This window comes from Ctenopharyngodon idella, chromosome 5 (genome assembly GCF_019924925.1).
Source record: "Ctenopharyngodon idella isolate HZGC_01 chromosome 5, HZGC01, whole genome shotgun sequence".
Classification (NCBI taxonomy): Eukaryota; Metazoa; Chordata; class Actinopteri; order Cypriniformes; family Xenocyprididae; genus Ctenopharyngodon; species Ctenopharyngodon idella.
The window spans coordinates 42,996,029-43,017,264 of record NC_067224.1 but is presented as its reverse complement, the minus strand read 5'-3'; the positions used below and the strand labels follow the sequence as shown (position 1 = coordinate 43,017,264).

Here is a 21,236-nt window from a genome sequence, read left to right as displayed (position 1 = left end):
GTTTGTTAGCAGTGAAGGGAGGTGTCACAAACAGATGCTTTTTCTGGTACTTCACAGCAGCAAACACGGTCGTGAAGCGTCTTTGAGAGCCCCACATTTCCATTCTCTCATGCTTAATATTTATAAAATAATAATAGTGTTTCCCAAAGGATTTGTGACAGTATAGGGGCTGGACCTTGGTTCCTCTCTTGGGGGTATTAGAGTTTCACTGGAAATGGTTTAGTATGCAGTGGATTTAATTCAACACCACACTGACTGCAAAATTCACATAAACCAGATTTCAAATAAAACAAAATTTCAGATAGAAAAAGGGTCCTCTGTTTGATGTCAAACTTAACCTAATAGTGCATGTGATTACATAAATTAATAATAAATTAATCAATTTACAAAAGCAAAAAAAAAAAAAAAAAAAAAAAAAAAATTCCAAGTAAAGATCCTTTGTTAAATTTTACAAATTTAACTGGAAAAATCAATTTACATGAGCAAAAACTGCAAAAAAAAATTAATAAAATAAAGTATATTTAATTTATTAATTTAATTATATGCACTAATCTGTTAAATTTTACATCTAAATTTGCTATATTTGTTAATTTAATTTAAGTTAAATGGAACATTTCAAAGCATTTTGTTTTTGAATTTTCTTGTTAAAATGTTACAAAAAATTAACAATTAAATTATTGCTGTTTATTTAATTTATTATAAATGTAATTAATCATATGCTTATTCAATGTTAAATTTGACATCTAAATTTGTTACATTTGTAATTTTCCAGTTAAAATGTTTTTAAAAAACTTAATTATTGCTGTATTTTAATTAATCATATGTACTGCTAAATTTGACATCTAAATGTGTTAAATTTGTTTAATTTTTCAAAACATTTTTTGTGAATTGTTGTTAAAAAAAGTATATAAAGAATTAAAAATTAAATTATTGCTGTTTAATTTATTATAAATGTAATTAATCATATGCTTATTCAATGCTAAATTTGACATCTACATTTGTTACATTTGTAATTTTAAAAAACTTAATTATTGCTGTATTTATTTTATTATAATTTAATTAATCATATGTACTGTTAAGTTTGACATCTAAATGTGTTAAATTTGTTTATTTAATTTTTCAAAACATTTTTTGTGAATTCTTTAAAAAAAAGTATATAAAAAATTAAAAATTAAATTATTGCTGTTTATAATAAATTAAATTAATCATATGCTTATTCACTCTTAAATTTGACATCTAAATTTTGTTAAATTTGTTCATTTTTGTGAATTCTCTAGTTAAAATGTTTTTTAAAAAACTACAAATTTAATTATTGCTGTTTATTTTATTTATTATTAATTTAATTAATCATATGCATATGTTAAATTTCACATCTAAATGTGTTAAATTTGTTCATTTAATTTTTCAAAACATTTTTTTTTTTTTTCAGTTAAAATATGCAAACGTCCTTAAAACAAGACAAAAACCTTGCTGGGCTGCGCTCCCATCAGGACTGCTGAGCCAGCTCCCCGCGGAGGCGTTTCTGAGTCCTCGCTCGGGTCTGAGAGGAGAAACCGTAGCTAAAGCAAACAAAGTCGCCACCCAGAGCCCCCCCAACACCGCCCGTGACTCACTACACTGACACCACATCACTGCAGACCACAAGAATGGGTGGAGATTAAGAATCTGAAATTTTTACATATGCTGAAGAAAACGTGTGGCGTTTGCTTGAACAAAACTCTCCGCCATTATGCCAGCATTGTAATCCATGTCTGGAGCACATATTGAACGTTAATACTCAGTATTAGAAGTGTAGTTTATCATGTTGAAGTAAACCCAACTAAGAGCACACTAGTAAGACACCACTAAAAAACCTTGTCGTAAGGTTTACAACATTTCCATTCTCTCACACTTCAGAAGCATCACTTTAACAGTGGAAATGGTTTTAGGGTTTTTCAGACTCATGATGGAGAGGCTTTATGTGCGTAGCCTCTCTGTTACCTCCCACATCAAATCTGGTCCTGATTTCGACCCAGTTGCCCAACGTTTACGTGGGGGGGAGAAACGAGGGCGGTGCGGGTGGTGCTGGGGGGGGTCGTCCAGCATAAAGGCCTCTTTATTCACGCTGGACAGGGAAAGGAAATCGGCTTCAGAAGAAAAAACACGCCAGCGCGCCACAGGCCCGCACATCTGGAGTTATTACAAGCCTGCCGTCTTGCCAAGAAACTCCGACATTCCTGCAGCGCTACAAAGCCGTGCAACTCACTCGCTCCCACACACACAAAAAAGTGCAGCAAGCGATCCACCCCAACCCCCTCCCCAAAATGACACAACACATGCGGCAAATTAATGCGCTTCACTTCCTGTTGACCTTTGACCATCAACTTCCTGCTGCCACCCCAAAAAGCAGGAAAAAAATAACAGAAAGCCAGACGGAGGCGGGAAGAGGAAGAAAGTCCCGCCTCTTTCTCCTCTCTCTTGCTCCTTCACTCTCTCTCACTAGTAAAGTTAGTTAACAGTCCTCTGCCACGTCAAGCCTGCGAGTCACTGCATCGCCATCCGGAACGCTCACGGAAAACGCCGGATGGATGTTAGTGGATGCAGATTTACAGGTTTATGATTTGTTCGGGAACTCGGGAACCAAAAATGATGAAGATGAAGAAGCTGTCCTGTCAAAAGAGCCATTCGAAGTCTCACTGAGGTCCTGTAGATTCAAACTGAGAAATACTGGGAAAATCAATTGGGAAAAATGACACTCGACAAACAGGAGGACAAACACCTTTGCACAGGATGAAGAGGAGGATGAGGTGCAGTATCTTTTAATGGGGCATGTCGAGTTTTCAGTTTAATATTATCAGCTGATCTGATGTTAATTGTACAGCAGAAATTAGCAGATAAATGTTAAGATCGTCAGCTGTGATGAAGATTATTCCAGAGGGAGCGAGGTGTGTGATTATCAAAGTCAAATTACAGAATTATTTGCTAGATAGATAGATGGATAGATAATCAACTTAATATATATAGCCATATATTTTTGTTTCAAAATTCAAAATGAATCACTAAATAACCAGAAAACGATAGATTAGACATCAATCTTATGTATCAAAGTAAATTTAAGTTGATTAGATCAGTGTATATATGTGTGTGTGTGTGTGTATATATATATATATATATATATATAAGGCAGAAGAAAACATTTTAAAATCCGTACTAAATCCATTTCTCTTCTTCAGCGTGCAGCAGAGTTTTAGGGAATTTCTGAGTGAAACATGAAACCGCAGGGAACGCATCATCATCTCTCCACGGGAAACGGGAAGCTTCCAATCAGAACGCATCATCATCATCTGTGTGTCTCACCTCCATATTTTGCCTGTTTCAGACTCCATCATGGACTGATCTACGGACGTCACCTAGCGAGCGCTAGACGTTTTGCGTGCTCGTGCGAGCGGAAATGAGACAGCGCGTTAGTTTTTAGACGCCCGTCCCGCCTGCCCAGTGTTCAGACTACCTGTTCAGGAAGTAGCGTTTGTACAGTAGTCTGCACATTGGTTAGGCTGGACGGGGATGCTCAAGACTGACCGTGACGACTGGAGAACTCATCGCCGTGCGGAACACGCTGCTGATGTGAACTGACTTCATCTGTTCAGCATGCATTGATGTCAATGATATAATCGATGAATAAAGTATAAAATGATACAAATGCAAAGTGTGAAGAGTGTCTTTTATCTAAACTAATCACATCAGATGTTTCTCCTACACTTCCAGACTCAAGTGAGCTATAAATGAATTTGATTAGAAGTATCCCTGACTTTTGACTACAGGCAAACATTTGAGATGTTGTCGAGATCTCTCCTGAAACTCTATTTCTCAGGAGAAACATCAGCAGAGGTTTAGGAGAAACAACTGTGATATTAAAGCGATTCTTTTTCTCTTGCATCTTTTCATCTGTATCTGGTTAAATAAGAGCGAGTCGAGAACCGAAGATGAAACGGCTTCTCAATGGGTCTCATATGAAGATCTTCAGGCTTGTCTTTCACACGCTTACAAACATCTAGACAAATGAAAACCAGACAAACGTGTTTCCACTTAAGACTTTTCCTGGATCACAGTGTTTCCTGATCCGATGCCTTTACTCCTGCTTACACACACACACACACACACACACACACACACACACACACACACACACACACACACACACACGTACACTCTCAGAACAAAAAGGTTCAGTGTGGTTCTATATAGAACTCTAGGGTTCTTGATTTAATTTTAAAAACGCTTTATGCCAAAAAGGTTCTATATAAGGAGAAAAGCCTTTAACGATTGCATAATACTTTCATGTTTAATGGGTCATTTAATTTTTTTCAAGTGATAAAGTATGTTTACGAACTGTTTAATTCATAAAATTTCATTAAAATTAATTAAAACTAAATCCTTAAAATGATCTCATGATGGGAACCTCTAAAAGGTTTTATATATACTCTCTATATAGCGCCTGACAGAGCCCTATACCCAGGTGAAAAAAGTGCACTAAAATACACTTTATTTCAGTACACTTCTATAATGTACTTAAAGTGCTCTATTTCCACACACTAATTTTGTACTTAATATACTAAAAAATATTCTTTAGTACTTCTTAAGATAATCTCTAGAACATCTAAGTGTACTCAACGGTGCTATTTTGAGACACCATGAATATGAACTAAAATATGCTTTTAACATACTATCTCTTTATTAAAAAATGTATTTAGTTACCACTTGTACACTTGAACCCATATTTTATACACTTTAAATATACTCATCAGACAGAGAAAATAGACATATTATTTATAATATATAATAAATATATACAAAATGTATTGCCCACACATTTTTATACATTAAATAATTCATTTCAAATGTATTGTAACTGTTAACATTCCCTTTATATGATGTAGTTAAGTATATGTTAATGGTGTTTTACTTGTAATTAATACATTTCACATTTAGCACACTTGAGTAAAACACTTCTGTATATTTGGTTTACTTTATCTGACTACACTTAAAGGGTTAATGAAAATTCTGTCATTAATTACTCACCCTCATGTTGTTTCACACCCGTAAGACCTTCGTTCATCTTCAGAACACAAATTAAGATATTTTTGATCAAATCTGATGGCTCGTGAGGCCTGCATTGAGAGCAAGTTAACTTAGACTGTCAAATGCCCAGAAAGGGCGTTAAAAATATATGTAAAACAGTTCATGTCACTGAACTAAACACTGCTTCATGAAGCTTCGAAGCTTTACAAATCATTTGTTTCGAATCAGTAGTTCGGAGTGTGTATCAAACTGCCAAAGTCACGTAAACCATTGAATTTCGAAACACTTTTGATGCAACGAAGCCTCGTTTACTGAAATCACGTTTGATACACGCTCCGAACCACTGATTCAAAACAAAAGATTCGTAAAGCTTCGAAGCTTCATGAAGCAGTGTTTAGTTCAGTGATGAGTGCTAGATATTGTTGAATAAAGTTATTTTGTTTTTTTTTGGCGCACAAAAAGTTTTCTCATCGCTTCATATCATTAAGGTTGAACCACTGTAGTCACATGACTGTTTTAAATATGTCTTTAGTAGCTTTCTGGGCGTTTGAAAGTCTAAATTAACTTGATCTCAATGCAGGCCTCACTGAGCCATCAGATTTCATCAAAAATATCTTAATTTGTGTTCTGAAGATGAACGAAGGTCTTACGGGTGTGGAACGACATGAGGGTGAGTAATTAATGACAGAAATTTCATTTTTGGGTGAACTAACCCTTTAAAATCAATTTAAGTGTTAGTGCTAATTAGTGCATTTATATTAAGTGTACTTAAGTACCACAGTTGAGAAAATGTACTTATAACTAGTACATTAGTAATTATTTTTAATGAAAACCATTTAATTTAAACTTAGGATTACTATAAAAAGATTGAACTAATTTTTAAAGCATTCAAAGCACACTTTAATAAAACTCCTCTGTATATTTTTGCAGTAGTATACTTTATTTCAATGCACTAAAATCAATTTAATTATAAGTGGTATTTAGTATATTTTTCAAGTGCACTGAAGTAGAAATATACTTTTAATTAGTGTATTTATAGTTTATAACTTTTACAATTTTATTTAGCACAAAAAAATATGAATGTACTACAAATGTACTTGTATTTAAGTTTTTTTTTTTTGCATTCAAGTAGACTTTATTTTTACCAGGGTAAGCTTCTGTATGGAGCCTTCTTGTTGAGTGTAGGAAAAGTGTGTGTTTTTATTTCAGCACTTCACACATCTTAAAAACATGCCGCTCATGGTTGCAAATGCTGGAAAAACAACACAATACGCAATGCAACTGCTAAAAACGACTGTCTGACGCATGCGCACACAGAGCAAAAAATAAAAAAATTGCCTCCATCATGATTTAACTTTGCTTAGCTGTAGTTTGTGAACCAAACTGTATTCGGAAAACAGTAAAATCTGACAAAACCTCCAAAAACTTATTAGTAAGTTTGGCTAATCAGCTTTAAATATCTATTATCTGTCTTCATTTAGAGCGTGTCTGTGTGTGGACTTTTGATTGACAGGCCACTGAGGCCATCGGCAGGGTATTTGCTTCCAGGTTTTTCTTCATTCATGTCTTTCGTGAGTCACTGGTGTGTGTGTGTGTGATAATAGGAAGCAGATCCAGTATCACCAGCGCTGCCTGTTCCCCCCAAAACACCAGAGGTATACAAGACAAAGAGTGAAAAATCAGGCTGAGCACGTCTGCATAGAAATTCATCTGCAGGAAGTGATGTCACTGAGACGCTTGTTGATCATTTAGACAGAGAGTGATGAGGGTCTCGACCTCAGCCACGAGAGGAGAAGAAAACATGCGTGTGTGTGTGTTTGAGGACTCGTCGTGTTCAGACACACTCGTGGAAGCGTTTTCTGCTGCTTTCTGAGCTCGTTAGTGAGTGTTTTACTTCTGAGTCGGACTGTGTTAGTTTTGGGGCTCTGAGTGCTGGGAAACCGACATCGCCAGCCCACGATAAAATAAATACATGAGAGAGAGAGAGAGAGAGAGAGAGAGAGAGAGAGAGAGTGTGAAGGAGACTTTGTGTTCGCAGACAGATGAAAGTGGACCCCCTTGCTGTCTCTGCCCCACATGCTCCTAGTTAGACTGACCCAAACCAGCTAACCACACACACACACACACACTATTTCTTTGAAAGTCAATGGTTTTATGAGGAGCAGCCCTCTCTTGGCGAGTGTGTGTGAGTGTGTGTGACAGGTCAGGCTCTGGTATGCACATGTGTGTGCCAGCTTTACTCGATCCCTAGTGAGACACCTACCTAGAAAGCATTTTAAAGTCAACAGAATGCACTATAAATACTATAAATATACATAAGCTTACACTTACCATTAAAAAGTTAAGAATTGTTTTCTTTAAAGAAGTCTCTTCTGCTCACCAAGGCTTCATTTATTTGATCAAAAATACAGTAAAAATTTTGAAATATAACCATTTAAAATAGCTGTTTTCTATGTGAATATATTGTAAATAAAATACAGTAAAACAGTGAAATATTATTCCAGTGTAAATCAGCTGTTTTCTATGTGAATATATAGTAAAGTGTGATTTATTCCTCTGAATTTTCAGCATCATTACTCCAGTCTTCAGTGTCACATGATCCTTCTGATATGATGATTTGCTGCTCAAGAAACATTTATGATTGTTATCGATGTTAAAAACTATTAAGCTGCTTCACATTTCTGTGGAAAACCTGATAAACTACCATTCAAAAGTCTGGGGTAAGACTTAAAAATGAAATGACTAGTATTATTCATCTAGAATGCAGTAAAAATATTTATAATGTTACAAAAGATTTTTTTTTTTTCAAATAAACGCTGTTCTTTTGAACTTTCTATTCATCAAAGAATCCTGAAAAATAAAATGTATGATGGTTTTCAACACTGATAATAATCATAAATGTTTCTTGAGCAGCAAATAATCATATTAGAATGATTTCTGAAGGATCATGTGACACTGAAGACTGGAGTAATGATGCTGAAAATTCAGAGGAATAAATTACACTTTACTATATATTCACATAGAAAACAGCTGTTTTACATTGGAATAATATTTTACATTTTTACTGTTTTAACTCTATTTTTAATAGTCCTTCATAAATATCCATGACGATCGAAACGTGATTGACGATTGAGCTTAAAATGTAAGAAACAGCATCATCCTGTACGTTTTTTTTGCTTTTCCTCTCTGAAAGACTGAGCATGTGTGGAAAGCTGCAGCGGCATCATCAGAGAAAAGCTCTCGGAGAGCCGGCAGGTCCTGCAAGCTTCATTTAGCAGGAAAACCTTCCAGTGCTGGAAAATATTCCAGCCAAAAACACGCCAGGGGAAAAAGAGAGTCAAGTCAGCAGAAACGGGCAAAACGGGACGGCTTAAAAATAACCCAATTGACATCATTTCTTTTCTATTGCGGAAAAAACTGATATAAATAATTCCACATAAAAGTGTGGCGTTAAAGCTGAAGGGAATAATGATTGGTGAGCAGCAGCCGCGATGGCGCCGGTGTTTGAGCGAAGCACGCGGGACGTTTCGAGGCAGCTCTCCAACGTAAATCAAGACGATGTTGCTTTAACTTTGAAGTAAACGATCAGTTGTGATGCGGTCATGAGACCATGTTGACATTTGATGTTGAGAATGAGACAATGAAAGGGTTAATCTGAAGTGTGTCATTTTCTGGATCTTACTCATATCCTGTGCAGAGTCACTGTAACAGACGTTTTTATTTCTCCAAAATGAGCATCCAAAACATCTCACCTCGTCATCCTTGTACCAGGACAGTGATTCGGCCGTCAGGACAAACCAGTACTCCTTAGCGCCGCCCTTCATGATGCCGATGTTATTGATGGTCAGCCAGCCCTTCCTGATCACCTGAAATACACACAGACGTCAGAGGACGCGTATATTAGTGTACACTGCCTACTGAAAACACAAGAAATACATAAATATAGATGCAAATACTCATATTATTCCAGAAAGTACATACTGTGGCAGTAACAAAACTCAAGTCTAGAGTTTCCTTTAAGTGTCGCTATCATTAAACTAGATGTGGTGTTATTCAGGGAGCTATATATAAATATGCTAATAGTTTAAAGGGATAGTTCACCCAAAAATGAAAATTCAGTCATCATTTGCTCATCCTCAAGTTGTTCCAAACCTGTGTGAAATCTTCTATTGAAGAATGTTGGAAACCAAACAGCTGATGGATCCCACTGACTTCCATGGTGTGGAAAAAAATGCTATGGAAGTCAATGGGGCCCATCGAATGTTTGGTTTTTAGAGTTCTTCAAAGAGTTTAAATATATATCATAATCTTTCTTAAAAATAAAAAAGGAGGAGCTTTCTTTGAAAACTTACACTTGTGAATATAACATTTGGCAAGAAAAAGTAACAAATTAAGTACAAATTAAAATGAGAAGGGTCTAATTTCTATGGAAGCTTGTTTTCGCCACTAAATAAAAAAATAAAAAAGGTAATTCTGACTTTATATCACACAATTCTGACTTTATATCTCACAATTCTGACATTATAACTCGCAATTCTGACTTTATATCTCACAATTCTGACTTTATAACTCGCAATTCTGACTTTATATCTCACAATTCTGACTTTATAACTCGCAATTCTGACTTTATATCTCACAATTCTGACTTTATAACTCGCAATTCTGACTTTATATCTCACAATTCTGACTTTATAACTCGCAATTCTGACTTTATATCTCACAATTCTGACTTTATAACTCGCAATTCTGACTTTATATCTCACAATTCTGACTTTATAACTCGCAATTCTGACTTTATATCTCACAATTCTGACTTTATAACTCGCAATTCTGACTTTATATCTCACAATTCTGACTTTATAACTCGCAATTCTGACTTTATATCTCACAATTCTGACTTTATATCTCGCAATTCTGACTATATATCTGACAATTCTGACTTTATATCTCACAATTCTGACATTATAACTCGCAATTCTGACTTTATAACTCGCAATTCTGACTTTATATCTCACAATTCTGACATTATAACTCGCAATTCTGACTTTATATCTCACAATTCTGACTTTATAACTCGCAATTCTGACTTTATATCTCACAATTCTGACTTTATAACTCGCAATTCTGACTTTATATCTCACAATTCTGACTTTATAACTCGCAATTCTGACTTTATATCTCACAATTCTGACATTATAACTCGCAATTCTGACTTTATATCTCGCAATTCTGACTATATATCTGACAATTCTGACTTTATATCTCACAATTCTGACATTATAACTCGCAATTCTGACTTTATATCTCACAATTCTGACTTTATAACTCGCAATTCTGACTTTATATCTCACAATTCTGACTTTATAACTCGCAATTCTGACTTTATATCTCACAATTCTGACTTTATAACTCGCAATTCTGACTTTATATCTCACAATTCTGACTTTATAACTCGCAATTCTGACTTTATATCTCACAATTCTGACTTTATAACTCGCAATTCTGACTTTATATCTCACAATTCTGACTTTATAACTCGCAATTCTGACTTTATATCTCACAATTCTGACATTATAACTCGCAATTCTGACTTTATATCTCACAATTCTGACTTTATAACTCGCAATTCTGACTTTATATCTCACAATTCTGACTTTATAACTCGCAATTCTGACTTTATATCTCACAATTCTGACATTATAACTCGCAATTCTGACTTTATAACTCACAATTCTGGCTTTATTCATTCAATTCTGAGAAAAAAAAAGTCAGAATTGTGAAATGAATTGTTTATTTTATGGCGGAAACAAGCTTCCATAAATTTCAGTAACCAAAAAACACAATTTTCTGGCTTATACAGAAGTTTGAAGATAGACACATTTTAACAAAGTTTGATAAATCACACACAGTCCCAAAACAAATGATTCATTGTCTCTTCAAACTTATTACAAAAGGAGCACATGGGGGAAATACTATTATTAAATTCATCTAGTTTTTAATTAACTGGGTAGCAATTGTGAATAATTTTAATAGAGACTTCAACTTTATTAAATAAAAAAAATTAAATAAAAATCACCAAAGAAGTCAGACATCATTCATACAGGTTTGGAACAAATAGAGGGTGAGTAAATGAGTAAATTTTTTTTTTTTTTGGGTGAACTATCCCTTAAAATAATTTTAACTTGCTCATCAAGATCTCTTCAGACAGCGCTCGCTGAGGTGTGTTTGTGTTTGAGTATTTTTAGCCTGGACTGGCACAAATGTAAATGTACTTCACTGGATTGTTGCACTACTGCGACTCGCTTCTGCCTCAAGTGGACGGATAAATAAATAACCTCTAAAAACCATTTAGCAAACAAACTCTTCTCAATGAAATGACCCCTTAACAAGCTTAAAATATTATTGATATATTATATAATATGAATTATTTTCTGTATTTTATCTTCTCCTCCCTTACAATAATTATCAATGATTTTCAGTTGCATAAAACACTCATTCACGCATTAGTTTGTGAAAAATCTGCCAAGTTCTGAGAAACATTATCTTTGTATTCATGTTGGTTTCATAAGTTTTGTTTTTACTTTCAACAAACGTTATTAGTCACTTTTATTTGTGACGATAGTTTTATGATTAAGGACATTTTCACTCTAAATTCTCATTACTGTAATCCAAAAAAAACAACAACACATTATTACAGTAATGAAATCATTGATTGTGCTGTTATTATTAATATAAAATCATTTCAATTCAACAATCACTAGCATGATGTACACTTACAAATATTTAATAATATGTAATCTTTAATAACGTATATATTATTTTATATTTAATAATGTCTAAACATTATCTTTACATTCAAATCCTATTTATTTACTTGTTTAATTGTCAAAAACATAATACAATTTTTTTTTTTTTAAATTAATAGTCCTAAAAATATTTTTTCTTTTTACAAAAAAACCAGACCTCTTCTTGACAGCTATGTGAGAATAGAAAAGCTGCATGAAATACTGGTTTTGACTAAAATAAAGAACACGCTTGTGGCATGAAGATAAGAAGGAAACCCTTTGTAGTGCACACTATACAGTCACCGGCTCTCATCATTACGCTTGACTGACGTCTTTAGTGACGGCTGCGGCTCCAGGGAAATACAGGGAAATGAGTCTGATTGTGGAAGTGTCTTATGCAACCGCTGAATACAGACACACAGATGTAGACTAGACAGCATCACTGCATTACATGATGCAAAAGCATGTTTCATCTAATTACTGTGATAGACGCTGACAGTGCTGAAAAATACACAAACTGTACTTACCATAATTTCATCCTGATGCACCAGAGTAAAAAAAGAACAAGAAAAACATAGGATATATCATTATGAAAACAGAACACAACTGATGCTGTAAAAGAGAAACAACAGACAGAATCAAACACAGAAAACTACACAATGATCTGAGACACAAACACCAGCGACGCTCAGAGACATCAGTGGAGATCAAGGCAGCTGTGACCGTTCTGATTACAAGAAACACGTGAATGTGATGATGATAATGGATTTAAAATAAGAGGTTGGAGGTTGCTGGGTTCATTATGAATGAATTACAGTGTTTATCTGCATTGTTTTGGTGTGCAATTCAATGAAAGAAAAATGTGAGAGCTGGGCAATATGGCAAAAAAAAATAATCAGAACAATTGACTGATTCACGATTATACATTTTTTTTAAATGTTTAATTAGTCAATTTAAAAACATAACTACATTACACTGGTTCCAAGTGCAGCACACCTGAAGTGATCAACATGGTGTAAATATAAAACAAATGACTTATTTTTTTAAATATCTTTGCAGAAAATATGCATGAAATATGAAGGCAAATGTTGTACAAACTTATCTTAAACATATTCTATACACTGAGAAATAATATAAAATTAAAAAAAACAAACATTACAAACATTATTTGTTCATCCTTCTGAGATTGTCCCCATTTGTAAAAACCGAACGTTTCAAGATGTAGAAAATCCAACTTTTGATAGAAAACACTTTTATTTAAATAAAAATGGCATTAACACTATAACCATCAGATGGCGGCAGAGGATCATTTATTGGCTCGTATCAGCCATTTCCTGTAATAGTTTTTCACTCAGTTTCACTTTTGAATAAATATTAAACATTATAAAATCACTAGTCAAAAATACATTTTGTTAAGGTGAATTATGAAGTACTCACAAAATCTCATGAAAAACAATAACTTTTCTTGTGAATGAATTACACAGAAAGCGAGAACTGCTCTTTCTTTATAATCACAGAAGCTGTCAGTCAATGATTTCAGCACAAACTCACATTTTAGTCAATGATTCTAACTAAAGTGCACAATAAATCTTTCATTTACAGTGTGTTGATGCTTTTTTTCACACGAAAGTGTGAAAACTGATGTTCAAATTTAACACTGAGACACATATTCAAACGTAAGAGGACGTTTAAAAAAATAACTAAATTAACGCTAGGCCTGACTATTTAAGTGACTATATTCTGATTATAAACTAAGTATTACACTACTGATGCTGTTAAAGATACCTCAGGACATTGAAGATATGACACACTAACAAGTGACATTTCACCAGAAGTTTTCCAGCTGGCTTATATTATTGTGGAAGTTCTTAAGGTCAATTACTCTGCTTCTCTATTGTTTTTGTTTGGCGGACATGTTTGGCTGTTGCACTCGTGTTTCACATCTTTTGCAGCGTCTCACCCATTAAAAACGGCATTCTAAAAATGCGGCACTCAACTTAAAAAAAATTTCAACTCGCGTCTAATAACTTTGTTTTTTTCCCATTCCACTGCCCTTGTTTAAACGCAATAACACATTCTGTGTGAACAGCCAATTAAAACTAGTGATGTGTTCTACATTCACAGAGCGCGTCACACGAGAGTAGTTAATCTGGCGCGCCATCATGTGGTCAGATCATTTTCTTCTCTTAACTGTTATCATTGCCGTATTGTCAACATTTATTCAAAACCGCAATTTCTCGATTTAAAAATAATAAAATCGTGGCAAAACGTTGCATTCGAAATAATAAAAAAAATTTAATTTAAGGCTGAAATACACTGGTGATTATTTCGCCTCTAGAGGCCGCTCTCGTACTGTATAATGACAGCGGACCAATAACCGATTGTTCCCACAATCCAGAGATTAATCAGCAAAACCGATCAATCGGTCGACCTCTAATAGCCAATCACAGACATGTTGGTTGATCTCATGAATACAGTGGCCAATCAGGGGTGTTTAATTTAGTCAGAATCCACTCACTGAATAATGTTGTCTTTTCTGAATAAGACGGCATCTACTGTATCCTAAACCTCATTTGCATTTAATTTAAATACCCATGACGCACTACACCAGTGCAGACATCCATCCACCGGATTGCAGATGGTTATTGAATGTGTTTTTATGCTCATGTGGTGCAGCTGCGCTGATCTCCCACACACACATTTATCAAGAATCTGCTGGGGATTGTGTGTCCAAAACATCCAGAACACATTTACAGGTCAATACTATGATTATGATTATGTAAGTCTCTCTGTAGTGGAGAACAACTGAAGAACTGAGATAAATGAACAGAACAGGACCGTCACACACATGCTGTCACTCGCTGCCCTTAACAACTGATTTGAGTGAAGCAGAACTGCACCTACATCAGTGTAAGAGTGTGAAAGACCTTGATACAGCAGCTCTACAACTTTAACACACTGTTCTGGGTTCAGTACAGCCTCCATCAACAGCATTCATGGCTTATCGTGTCGAAGTAGCTCTTGATAGGAGTTGAATTATGGTTAGTGAGTGATTTTATCACGCTAGTATCAAATGAACACGTAAAATGTTGCTGGTGAACATCTGTGTTTTTAATAAACTGAGGAATGAGTTAAAGTTATGTTCAAATGCTGATGATGGAGCTGAACTTGATTGAACCAGGAACATTACTGTAACGTCTGATCTAAGACCAGTTCTCTCTATGAAAGCTTGTATTTGAACTGAGAGAAGCATGAGAACAAACCTGGCCCTGGATCAGTTGATAAGGGCGTGAAGATAAAGAATAAGAAACATAGATGAAAAACAGAGAAAAGTACACACTGGACACACATCAAATGAACATGTTTAACATTTAACACATGACATGACTCAATATGCACAGAGAATTTAATATTGACTTCTGCGTGATGAATATAAACTCTAATTTAACCCCTTCACCTGATTACCAGCCGCTTTCTTCTTGCTCATCTGACTGCTTCTCTGTTGAGCACTAAACAGGACAGAGTTTGACTTAAATCATCATAAAATAAGAAAAAATCTGTAAAATATATATATATATATATATATATATATATATATATATATATATATTTAATAAACAAGTTTAATTTTACAACCCGAGTTCCGGAAATGTTGCGACGTTTTTTAAAATTTGAATAAAATGAAAACTAAAAGACTTTCAAATCACATGAGCCAATATTTTATTCACAATAGAACATAGATAACATAACAAATGTTTAAACTGAGAAATTTTACAATTTTATGCACAAAATGAGCTCATTTCAAATTTGATGCCTGCTACAGGTCTCAAAATTGTTGGGATGGGGGCATGTTTACCATGGTGGAGCATCTTCTCTTCTTTTCAAAACAGTGTGAAGACATCTGGGCATCGAGGTTATGAGTTTCTGGAGTTTTGGTGTTGGAATTTGGTCCCATTCTTGCCTGATATGGGCGTCTTTAATGTATTTTTCTCTATAGGTGAAAGATCTGGACTGCAGGCAGGCCAATTCAGCACCCGGACTCTCCTACGACAAAGCCATGCTGTTGTAAATTAGATCATAGTGCCTTCCAAAACATGCAAGCTGCCCATACTGTATACACTTATGCACCCCCATACCATCAGAGATACTGGCTTTTGAACTGATCGCTGATAACACGCTGGAAGGTCTCGCTCCTCTTTAGCCCGGAGGACACGGCGTCCGTGATTTCCAATGAGAATGTCAAATTTGGACTCGTCTGACCATAGAACACTTTTCCACTTTGAAACAGTCCATTTTAAATGAGCCTTGGCCTACAGGACACGACGGCCCTTCTGGACCATGTTCACATATGGCTTCCTTTTTGCATTATAGAGCTTTAGTTGGCATCTGCAGATGGCGCGGCGGATTGTGTTTAACGACAGTGGTTTCTGGAAGTATTCCTGGGCCCATTTAGTAATGTCATTGACACAATCATGCCGATGAGTGATGCAGTGTCGTCTGAGGACCGAAGACCACGGGCATCCAATAAAGGTCTTCGGTCTTGTCCCTTACGCACAGAGATTTCTCCGGTTTTTCTGAATCTTTTGATGATGTTATGCACTGTAGATGATGAGATTTGCAAAGCCTTTGCAATTTGACATTGAGGAACATTGTTTTTAAAGTATTCCACAATCTTTTTACGCACTCTTTCACAGATCTGCCCATCTTTACTTCTGAGAGACTCTGTCTCTCTAAGACATCCCTTTTACAGCTAATCATGTTACAGACCTGATATCAATTAACTTAATTAGCTGCTAGATGTTCTCCAAGCTGAATCTTTTCAAAATGTATTGCTTTTTCAGCCATTTGTTGCCCCCGTCCCAACTATTTTGAGACCTGTAGCAGGCATCAAATTTGAAATGAGCTCATTTAGTGGATAAAAGTGTAAAATTTCTCAGTTTATACATTTGTTATATTATCTATGTTCTATTGTGAATAAAATATTGGCTCATGTGATTTGAAAGTCTTTTAGTTTTCATTTTTTATTCAAATTTAAAAAATGTCCCAACATTTCCGGAATTCGGGTTGTAATAAACAAGTTTAATATACTTTAGTATGATAAGGGTTAAAAAATTTTGGGTCATTTGATGTTAAAGGTCAAGGAAACGCGACTCACTTGGCAAATCCGATGAAGTCTTCATGGTTGGTGTTCATATACGCCAGCTCGATGTCAATCAACAGCAGCACCTGATGAGCGCAAAGAGGAAACAATCAAACCTGTTCCTCTCAACAGCTGTTTAAACACGTTTAGATTGGGACGGGACTCACCTGATCTTTAGTGCGGCTCTCGCGGTCACGGATGTGCTGAGTGACGATCCGCTCCATCTCCTCTCTCAGCATGGGATACTGGGCCAGCTGTGACACAACCACACGCGTTTGTAATGCGGATACACCATACGACCCCAACCACAAACACACAGGGTTTGCAACAGGTGACTAACTAGACATAATAGCTAATAGCAGAAAATGAGCATGATTCTAAAATGAAGCCATTTCTGAGTGAGAACCTGTTACAAAGTCTGTGAAATCACACACACATGATTTTTACAGTATCAACATAAAGAACAAACTATTCTTGCATTATATATGTATGCATGTCAATCATGATCATATGCACAGACATACAGCATGACTCTAAAGTTCAATGCATTAGAATAGTTAGTTGTGAGCCTCTCGGCTTTGCAATGCCTAGTAATTTAGCCAAATACCAGGAGTTTTGCACATGAATTGTGCTGATGAATCATTCACGATAAGACCACAAATGAGTATTAAGAAAGTAAATAGATTCAACTGTGATTTGACTTTGAATACTGCAAGTTTTCCAACATAACCGAATTATCAGGATCTGTATGACTTGCTGATGCATTGAAACTTGAAGCCAACGTAGAATCAACACACACACACACACACACACACACACATACAAATATACAATTGCAAAAAATACACCAGCAGAGTATTTTGGGTTGCACAGGGATGCAGTGATGGGCGTCTGGCAGTGAAACATCACATGATCAAGGTTTTGTAGAAATGAGTGTTTCTAGAGGAGCTACGGGCGAACAGGCATAACAAACGTGCTCTGAGATGAAGGTTACTGAGAAAACAGCGAGAACGAGAGGAGAAGAGTTGAGACGAGAAGACGCGAGTCCTTGTGTGGATTCACACTGACGTCCCTTCAACCTTCAGAAGAACTCACACACCTACAGGCTGCATATATTAAGCTCTTATATATTCTATCATAAAATCGAATGAAATCATTACTGACAGTCCACCTCGTCTGGAATTGTTATGACATTGCCATTTGTGTCCTTCCAAACACATATGCTGCTCATTTTTTGAGTCAAACATGAAAGGGGAATTTCTGAAAAATCTTCATGCAACTCTTTTTCATACAACAAGTTATATGACTGTCAAGCTCCAAAAAGGACGGATTAATTATTGTATTTTCCCCTGTACCTTATTTGCATGCGATTGATACATTTGAATATGCAGGATTTGAGAATTGTTGCCGAGATCTTGAGCGAATGATGTCTTAAAACACAAAGCTTTCAGAAAACTAGTGCACAAGTCATAGTGACTGATGTTATCATATTTATATGATGCTTTTTTGGGGATTTTGTGTCCATTCTGGAGCTTGAAGATTCTTCAAAAAAATCTCCTATTGCACTTTAAATTAAAAAACAACAACATATGAATTTGGAAGGTGAAGGTGAGTAAATAATGACAGATTTTTCATTTTGTGTGAGCTGTTCCTTCAACGTTTGTTTTTTCTGACACAAAACTCCATACAGTCCAAATCCACAGAAGGCAGAAATATTTCTGAGAGCAGAGAACAGGGTGATGGATGATGAAATGATATAAGAGATATGAAAGAGAGAGAAACAGAAATGTTCTGGTATGACTGTTAGTCTGCTGGTGTAAGAAGATCTTCCTGCCTGAGGCATCAGTTATTCCATCAGTTTATGGTATGAATGTCAAACAGAAGAGACGAGCCACAATGGCGTTATTCTCACGCTAGAAGTAAAACACACACATCTGACAGAAAAACACACCGAACACGCTGTAAAACCAACGAGGGAGCATGCATTAATAAAACAAAAGCAAATTTGGATAAAATGTCTACGGCTACTGTTCTGTGAAAAAGGACACAAATACTTAGTAAATTAAATTGACACAGACAAAATAAACCAGGATGAAATCTGAGTGGTAAGGATAGACCGATAGTTGCTGGACTGATCTATGAAACTTACTTTGTGCACAAAGGAAATCATCTCGGTAACGAATGTAACCTTCACTCCCTAAAGAAGGGAACTGAGAAGTGAGGAAATTGGGATCTCGCCTGAGAGCCCTATCACCTTTGAGTGTATACTAAACGAGCCAATGTACATTGGCATACAAGATTTGCATCGCGCGCTCCGCCCCGCAGCGCGGGTATAAAGGTGGAAGTGGGAGCAACGCATATTCAGGTTTTCGCTGAGGAGCCGAGCCGGTGGTGGTGGTACAGCAACTGTGGCGACGTGACGTGACGTCTCCATTCCCTCCTTCAGGGAACAAGGGTTATATACGTAACCCAGACGTTCCCTTTCAGTCGGTCACGTTCGACGTCACGTCCCTAACAAAGCGCCACTATCGCTGCGCCCTGCGTGAGCCACCTAATCACCCCACACTTCCTGGGGCGGGACATGGGAGAGGGCTTACGGCGGGAATGTTGATCACTGCTGTTCCGCATGACCCATTCAGCGAAACTATTGGACAACACTGGGAAAGCGTGCCCTTTCCAGTTTTGGAAAAGGATTCTGCGGAATCCATATCCTGCCTGTAGGGAGGTATCATGTGGTAGTTACACATATGGCTTGGACTTAGGCAATACTACATATGGAAGTCTCTGGGGTAGCTCCGGCCTGTTCAGGAGGGAGTCAACACCTGGTCAGAGATGGCAGAGTCAAGGGAAAGACACAGGCTCGTCGTCAGGGAAGCCATACCATGGAAGAATACACATATGGGATTGCCGTAGGGATCACAAGATATGGCACCTAGCCTAGTACAGGGGTCAACCACTGGGTGTACTTACAAGTGTTAGGCCTGTTGTCAGACGCTCTGCCAAGTCTGATTGCAGATGGTGGAGGAACAGCTGGGGAACTCTACTGGAGCAAGATTGTGCATGTATCCGGTCCTTAGGAGGGGAATGGCACAGCAAGCAAGACGCTGAGCGGGTCTCCAGTGTTACTGGCTGGCTACTTGAAGCGGGCACATGGGAGGATACCGGCTCTACACAAGGCTATAGAATCTAGCAAACGTGTTGGGTGTCGCCCAGCCCGCAGCTCTACATATATCTGTCAGCGAGGCGCCGTGCGCTAGCGCCCAGGAGGAAGCAACACTTCTGGTAGAGTGAGCTCTCAACCCGAGGTGGACACGGCACGCCTTGGGTTTGATACGCCAAGATGATGGAATCCACTATCCAGTGGGCCATCCTCTGCTTAGAGATAGCTTTTCCCTTCTGCTGGCCTCCATAACAGACAAAGAGTTGGTCTGAGGTCCTGAATCTCTGCGTTCGGTCCACGTACAGGTGCAAAGTGCACACAGGACAGAGCAAAGCTAAGGCTGGGTCTGCCTCTTCCAGGGGAAATGCTTGCATCACCTGGTCCCTAAAAGGAGTGGTGGGAACCTTGCGCACATATCCGGGCCGGGGTCTTAGGATCATGTGAGAGTTAGCCGGCCCGAATTCCAGGCACGATTCGTCGACCGAAAATGTGTGCAGGTCCCCTACCCTCTTGATGGAAGCCAGTGCAGTCAGGAGCACCATCTTTACTGACAGGATTTTCAGCTGACTGCAGAGGTTCAAAGAGAGCTCTCTGCAATGCTGTAAGTACCAGGGATAGATCCCAAGAGGGAACAGGGTGAGAGTGAGGAGGATTCAGCCTTCTTGCACCCCTCAGGAACCTGATGATCAAGTCATGCTGTTCGACAGATTTAACATCTACTGCATTGTGATGTGCAGCAATTGCGGCAACATACACTTTCAGGGTGGAGGGAGACAGCCTTCGCTCCAGGCCATCCTGCAGGAAGAAGAGCACAGCTCTGATTGAGCATCTCCGGGAGTCTTCCCGGGGAGAAGAACACCACTCAATGAATAGGTTCCACTTTAAAGCGTAAGTGTGCCTCGTAGAGGACGCTCTCACGGAGGGCGCTCTCACAGAGGTCGCACACCCACAGAAGTGATGGTGTCTACCACACCCAGCCTGTCCAGCAGCTCTGTAAGCCTTGCCCCATGAGAACGGACGAGAACTTGCAGGCCTTGGATGGGAGACGCGGATTACCCCTCCAGGAGGTAGCGGTCTTTGGACACAATTGCAT

General features: G+C 37.2%; 1 protein-coding gene and 1 long non-coding RNA gene across 9 annotated transcripts in view; one reads left to right on the top strand and one right to left on the bottom strand.

Annotated features, from left to right (window-relative positions):
* Positions 1-21,236, bottom strand: part of dnm1a (dynamin 1a) — an 81,723-nt gene that overhangs the window by 26,768 nt on the left and 33,719 nt on the right. For all 8 annotated transcript variants that reach the window (XR_007930317.1, XR_007930319.1, XR_007930318.1 and 5 more), the window contains exons 11-15: positions 17,151-17,237; positions 16,999-17,069; positions 15,301-15,352; positions 12,371-12,382; positions 8,811-8,924 (exon numbers count right to left, since the gene is read on the bottom strand). Coding sequence is in view for 1 of the 8 variants with exons in the window: in XM_051894615.1 (XP_051750575.1) it covers positions 8,811-8,924; positions 12,371-12,382; positions 15,301-15,352; positions 16,999-17,069; positions 17,151-17,237 (336 nt within the window). In the remaining 7 variants the exon portion in view is untranslated. The remainder of the gene's footprint in view (positions 1-8,810; positions 8,925-12,370; positions 12,383-15,300; positions 15,353-16,998; positions 17,070-17,150; positions 17,238-21,236) is intronic.
* LOC127513123 (uncharacterized) lies at positions 1,315-3,679 on the top strand. Its single transcript, XR_007930331.1, has 2 exons — positions 1,315-2,786; positions 3,213-3,679. It is a non-coding gene; the product is annotated as an uncharacterized LOC127513123 (long non-coding RNA).